The sequence below is a fragment of the Limulus polyphemus genome, unplaced genomic scaffold (genome assembly GCF_000517525.1).
Source record: "Limulus polyphemus unplaced genomic scaffold, Limulus_polyphemus-2.1.2 Scaffold3732, whole genome shotgun sequence".
NCBI classification, from domain to species: Eukaryota; Metazoa; Arthropoda; class Merostomata; order Xiphosura; family Limulidae; genus Limulus; species Limulus polyphemus.
Window position 1 is genome coordinate 92,306 of NW_013669342.1, and position 7,643 is coordinate 99,948.

The 7,643-nt window shown below is 34.4% G+C and overlaps 1 protein-coding gene across 4 annotated transcripts in view; it reads right to left on the reverse strand.

The window, feature by feature from the left end:
• The window catches only part of LOC106469938 (C2 domain-containing protein 2-like), a 61,591-nt gene extending 54,447 nt beyond the window's left edge, over positions 1–7,144 (reverse strand). For all 4 annotated transcript variants that reach the window (XM_022398513.1, XM_022398512.1, XM_022398511.1 and 1 more), the window contains exon 1: positions 6,488–7,144. In XM_022398513.1, the coding sequence (XP_022254221.1) occupies positions 6,488–7,051 (564 nt within the window). In that variant the 5' untranslated portion in view covers positions 7,052–7,144. The remainder of the gene's footprint in view (positions 1–6,487) is intronic.
• Between the last annotated feature and the right edge of the window lie 499 nt (positions 7,145–7,643).

Sequence of the window (7,643 nt, forward strand, 5' to 3'; positions counted from 1 at the left end):
AAGTACAGACTACACTATTAATGTTAAACTAACGAGAAGGGGGAAAGCAATAAGGAAAACAGTAGGTTTATATATATATATAGAGAGAGATTAAACCATCCAATTAAAATCACGTATTACTGCATAACTTAAAAATGTAAATGACTATATATTAAAGTCATAAATCATAAAAAAGAAACCTTAACAACTGTTGATTTTTACGAACAATATTCGTATATAATAACTTTCAAATTTGTTACAATTTATTTTATGTCTTAAATATTTTCGTTTCCTGTCACGTCTAAAACTATAAGCATAATTTAACGTGCAAAATCTTCATAGTTTTGTCTCTGAGCTGACGAATGGAAAGAAAATAGAACAAACAATGAAAATCTGACGAGAAAATAGATATGTCGCAATCAAATCTTACATCACTTGCCTATGGGATTTTTTTCTAGTTTTTTTTTGTAAACTATAAATCAGTTCAGATGTTATAAAGCCGTATACTTCTCTATCTTTTTCTAATGCCCCCCCCTCCCCCAGTGGCACAGTGGGATGTCTGCGGACTTGCACTGCTAGAAACCGGGTTTCGATACCCGTGGTGTGCAGCGCACAGATAACACACTGTGTAGCTTTGTGCTTAATTACGAAACAAACAAACAAACTGTATATTGGCCCCCTATTGGCTTAGCACAGATAGTCCATTGTGTAGCTTTATGCGTAGTAACAAAGAAACAACTACCGTAAATTTCTTATCAAATGCAGTTTTTTTTTTAGCTCGGAAGTACAAAGTTTCAACTACGATTTTAACAACCTTGAAAGTTGTATTAAAACTTAGTCCCACCTTATAATCCCTCAACTATAAAATAGAAGATATATTTTTATAAATATATCACAGAATCAAGCTCGTGATGTGTCGATACGAGATATAAATAAGCATGTTATAATTAAGGTATAAAATAGACTCTTGTATATATCACAGAAGCAAACTTATAATTGTTCATAACGTGCCAGTATGAAACGTAAAAAAAAACGTACCTACTCACCTGCCCACATATTAAATTAAAAGCAAAAACTAAAGAAAGCAAGTAGTAGCTTTTAATAGATTATCACCACATTCACAAAATACAATGAAAGTACAGCGTTCGACAGAAGAGTCTCACCCGTTAAAATCTGTAGAGTTTCATCGTATTATGTTTTTAAAAGTGATACGATATTCTAAATTTCTCATTTAAGATTAATTGTAAATGTAATTTAAGCTTATCGTCCATTCAGAAAAGTAAAATTAAAAGAGAAATTCCGCTAAATGCTATTATTTCTTACAATAAAACGTTTTCAATAAGTATTATTTTTACTGATATGCGTGTAATTGTCATATTTGCTTCCAGGTATTACATCGGTAAGTCTCTAGACTTATAACGCTAAAATCTTGGTTCCAATACCTGTCGGACTTACTGCGCCAGAGACCGGGTTTTGGTTGTGGTGAACATAACACTGAGAGCCCATTGTGTAGCTTTGTGTTTAACAATAAACACATAAAAAGTTACCATATCATTAGATATGTGAAATTTCAAGACAGTTTTTTTAACGCAATGGTAAAGTATACATCTATTTTGTTTACACATTTTAACACTAATACATTAAATTCTGTAAAAACAAAAGCCATTCTGTATGAATTTCTGTGTGGTATTCTAGAGTACCAGGTATATTTTATAATATTCTACATTCTTGACTTCGTGCACATCATAAGAACTTGAAACATCCAATCCCATTGTACAGATCGTCCCCGTGCACATCATAAGAACTTGAAACATCCAATCCCATTGTACAGATCGTCCCCGTGCACATCATAAAAACTTGAAACATCCAATCCCATTGTACAGATCGTCCCCGTGCACATCATAAGAACTTGAAACATCCAATCCCATTGTACAGATCGTCCCCGATTTCCACATTTACTACCGACAAAACAGCTAATGGAAATCAAACAGTGTTTTGTGAACACATAAAATAGTTTTAAGTTCAATAACGATCTGCAGCAGTTAAAATATAGTTATTAATGAAAATTCACGTGAGAGGCAGTGAAGAGCGATAAGATAAAACTTAGTATCAATACTATTATTATGTTTTATCATGTTTATAATGCTAGTTTTGACATTGTTATCAATACCATTGTTATGTTTTACCATGTTTATAATGCTAGTTTTGACATTGGTATCAATACCATTGTTATGTTTTACCATGTTTATAATGCTAGTTTTGACATTGGTATCAATACCATTGTTACGTTTTATCATGTTTATAATGCTAGTTTTAACAGTGGTATCTATACCATTGTTACGTTTTATCGCCTTTATAATGCTATTTTGACATTGTTATCAATACCATTGTTATGTTTTACCATGTTTATAATGCTAGTTTTGACATTGGTATCAATACCATTGTTATTTTTTATCGTGTTTATAATGCTAGTTTTGACATTGGTATCAATACCATTGTTATTTTTTATCGTGTTTATAATGCTAGTTTTGACATTGATATCAATACCATTGTTATGTTTTATCGTGTTTATAATGATAGTTTTGACATTGATATCAATACCATTGTTATGTTTTATCATGTTTATAATGCTAGTTTTGACATTGGTATCAATACCATTGTTACGTTTAATCGTGTTTATAATGCTAGTTTTGACATTGATATCAATACCATTGTTATGTTTTATCGTGTTTATAATGCTAGTTTTGACATTGATATCAATACCATTGTTATGTTTTATCGTGTTTATAATGCTAGTTTTGACATTGGTATCAATACCATTGTTATGTTTTATCATGTTTATAATGCTAGTTTTGACATTGATATCAATACCATTGTTATGTTTTATCGTGTTTATAATGCTAGTTTTGACGATATCTTAAGTGAAACTTTATTCTACTGTAAAAACAAAAACTTTCACTTCAGCTAAATCGGGTTAAACCATCTTTTCGTTATGATAGCCTAGACCTTGTATAATATAAATTCCACAAGAAAGTGTCGTGTTCGATTGTAGACAATTCGTCTACTTTGTTGGCAGATGAACACGGTGGTGAAAGTGACCTTCGAGTTCATCTCAAAGACGTTCAGTTGGATAGAGATCTAGCGAAGAAAGATGACCGAGTAACTATCTGGCACACGTATGGGGCTGATGCACTATCATCGTGGAAAATCCCTTGTCTATAAGAGGGGGGGGGGGCAACACAGTATTAAAGCACCGAGCAACTATCTGGCACACATATGGGGCTGTTGCACTATTATCGTGGAAAATCCCCTGTCTATAAGATGGGGGCAACACAGCATTAAAGCACCGAGTAACTATCTGGCACACGTATGGGGCTGTTGCACTATCATCGTGGAAAATCCCTTGTCTATAAGAGGGGAGCAACACAGTATTAAAGCACCGAGTAACTATCTGGCACACGTATGGGGCTGTTGCACTATCATCGTGGAAAATCCCTTGTCTATAAGAGGGGGGCTACACAGCATTAAAGCACCGAGCAACTATCTGGCACACGTATGGGGCTGATGCACTATCATCGTGGAAAATCCCTTGTCTATAAGAGGGGGGCTACACAGCATTAAAGCACCGAGTAACTATCTGGCACACATATGGGGCTGATGCACTATTATCGTGGAAAATCCCTTGTCTATAAGAGGGGAGCAACACAGTATTAAAGCATAGACACGGTTGGCAACAATATTCACGTGGTATTCTCCATTCTAACGAATCAAATGAGCTAACTCCATTACGTCACCTCCAACAGCTTTCAAGAACTGTCAAACGATGTCTCCATTCTTCCATCAATACAAAACATGTTGAAGTGGATTTAGCAAACTACGTCACCCAACTCCGTTTATTTGATTTCCACAATCTCCACTACAAGTGCAATTAAAGAAATCCTTTACTTTTTTTTGCACATGAGTTAAATGATTTGATTTTTGGACTATTGGTGTTAAAATTAGGTGGATACACCCAGCTACAGTTAACAATAATTTTTTATTTGTTGAAATAATACCATAGTAGCTCATTCACCGAGACCCAAAGCTAAGGAAATGAATTCCCACACTGCCTGTAGTTCGAATGAACTCCTAGTAATACAGCTATTGTATAGATAATGTACAACTACTGCGACCAGTGATTTCTCAGATATCACGATATTTAACTTGTAAATATATTCAAGAATTAACGGAGATTCGTCCACGCTTGAGTGAAAAGTGTCATTCAAAGTCTTTAACTTGTAATAACTTGGAAAACTAATTAAGGTCTACAGTTTAAAAGACAGAAGAAAAAAAAACAATAAACTGGACGCACGAAAGAAGGGTAAAGGTCTAGAAGCGATCGAGATCAAAGGTCATTACTGTAAAAATCAACATATGTTTATTAATAATAATTCTAAGAAAAAAAAATGTGAAAATTTTTGGATGTTTTCGAGCAAAATTAAGTTGTTGTTCTTTTTTCTGTTCAAATGTCTTTACGATATTAGACGTCAGGTAAAACTCAATCTTTTATTCGTGTTTCGATTACGCCCTTTTATCAAGGCTGCAACACAGGGTCATAACCGAAACTCAAAGTATAAAAACTCATACCAATATATACTGATACATGAACAAACAGATATTAAAGTTACATTCCCAAGCAGAGTGCAACTTTATTTGTATGTAGTGTACTATGATAACAACAGTTAAAATCATGTGTTTACATTTAATCCTTTGCATTCATTGCACAAAAACAAAATTTCAAGTTAATACAAAATATGTAGCTAATGACAACATTTATAAATGAAAAATTGTACGACACATGGTAAACCACACATATTTTAAGATTTGAACCGTTACCAATGAAATAAACTGAAGTAATGCAAACCACAAGAAATCACAAAGGCCTACTAACACTATAAAACTTACCATTTTCTGGGTATACTTTGGTTAGTAATTTTAGAATTTACCTGTACAAACATAAATCAATTTGTGTGCTCCAGGTAAATTTTAGTACCAGTGGTACTCAATGACAAGTTATGAGTAGCTTAAAAGATTTCAGAAATAGAACAACACATTTGTGCATGCAACAAATTGTTTAAGTACATAATATACACATCACTAAGTTAGCTACAGATGATATATTATAGAATATTCATCTTTAAAGCAAAAGCTTAGATACACTTCTAATCTTGAACTTAGTTTTTCTTTCAAACAGATCCCTTTACTCTATTCATCTGTCTTTCTGTTGGAGACTTTGGGTCTGTACCCAGAAATTCTATTCAAATCATTTTCTATCTTCACATACCCAATATTTTAATTTTCTACATTCTTTATTCAATTTTACACCTCCCAATATCTAAGCACACTCACTATGCTCTATAAAGATGCTATGTGTTGAAGCAGTTTCGGTTTTACCCATCAACTTACACAGTAGTCATCATGTTATCTGAATAGCTTACAATTATTTTATATTTACCCCAGTCAACATTAAGACGAAAGGAAACAGTCACTTCCCTATTTTATGCAACCTACTTCCCTAACTACACCTGAGATGGTAAAGAACAAATAAATATTACTACCTTCTCCCCCAAACTCCTAATAAGCACAATACATTTAGGAAACTTGGTTTTGTTCTAAACTTGGAAAACCGAGAATTTCACTTAAGAAACAACCTCAAAAATTACAATTAATATCTCTAAACAAAACTGATGCGCAGAGGCTTGAAGTTTATACATTTTTGCCTAAGTTAGTGCCTGTAGTATATAATAATACAGTATTATATGCAGCAAATGTACTTAATAAAGTTTTAATTTGGCACTAATCACACTCTCTTTTCATACAGTTATACATTAGGATAAGATTGAGACAATTATCAAACTATAAATTTTAGTTGATACAAAGTCTGAGCACAGGACAGTGAGTCAAGCTCAATATCAAGCTCCAATAACATCAAACAATAACAAAACAAAACTCAATTTTAGCAGAGCACTATTGTCCTGATCTGATGCTCATAAATCATTTAAACTTAGTGATAAATTAACCATACACCTTTTAATACCAGCTATAAGTCAAAACTATCTCCAACACATCTGCTTCGCGGTAGTGACGTCAAACAGTAGTATTTCTAAGCAACAGCCCACAGTAAAGTAAAACCTTAATACAGTTACTGGAAGTGGGTGCAGCCAAATACAGGTCTGCGAGTGATCAGGGGGATAAAATCAAGGTTGAAATAACAAGATACTTCTTTATCAGTAGCACTGGCAAAACGGTCCTCAAATAGTACAGACTTAAGTGCCTTATTATTAATATTATATATCTTAGGTTAAAGAGGAACTCAATTTTACAGTTATGTTTAGTGTGTTTTATATCTCCATACGGTAAATACTTAAGTCAATGTAATTTACAGTGGTAAAACTGGTCCCGATATCAATAACTGAAAAAAAAAAAACTATTGTATTGAGTATTGTACTTTGCAGGGCGTGGACCTTACCTCGGCTGACGCTCTTCTAGCCCTATCATTCAGAGCACACAACCAAGTTTCGACGAGTAAATTCGTATTACACTGGGCGTACACCCAATTTAAAGAACTGTTGATCCAGTCTACACTGTTTGGATCCGATCCTCGAGTTTCTGGACTATGAGTTTGAGGAACACTACAGTAAAGTCGATTTGGGTCACCATCAAAACGCTTTATCCCCTCGAGCTTGGCCACCATCGCTCTCGTTTCCACCGCGTGTTTAGATGATGGTCCGTTTACTTCTGATACACGTTCTGGGGCACCGGCGGAGACTTGTTTCTCGCTTTTAGTAAGCTCATCTTTTTCATTACTTTTAGTTTGATTTGGACTGGCCTTTTCAAAACTATATAACGTTAGAAGTTTTCCTAAGACTAATATGACGATGGCGAACAGAAACCATCCGAAAAAGTTGATATTCACGATGTTCAACATTTCTTTGCTTTCATCTGTGTACAGAACGTTGTCAAAGTATTCCACCATATGCACCCAGCTTTCGTTCAGCCGGTATATAATTAGCTTCACGGTAATATCAACCATTTTCAGCGGATTGGACAGTTTCACATGCGTGCGCACGAAATACAGATGCTGCCGCTATCGAATTTCACCTCGCACCGTTCGCTATACGATATCCGGACGCTTGGATCAGTTCTGTGGGCTCGTGATTACAGATTTAAGGTTTTGTTTTATCAGCGCCACATCGTGGCTGTATAAATAACTACTATTCGATAAAATCACATGTAAGTCGTGATAACACTATCATTTTCATCTCACATCATTTTTAGGTTTATGATAAAGTTTATAGTTTTATGGCCCCTGTTAAGTTACATGAAAAAACAGATACTAAACTTACATTCCCAAGCAGTGCCCTGTTGAGTTACATAAACAAACAGATATTAAACTCACATTCCCAAGCAGTGCCCTGTTGAGTTATATGAACAAACAGATACTAAACTTACATTCCCAAGCAGTGTCCTGTTCAGTCACTTTCACTGCTTGGGAATGTAAGTTTAGTATCTGTTTGTTCATGCAACTCAACAGGGCACTGCTTGGGAATGTAAGTTTAGTATCTGTTTGTTCATGCAACTCAACAGGGCACTGCTTGGGAATGTAAGTTTAATATCTGTTTGTT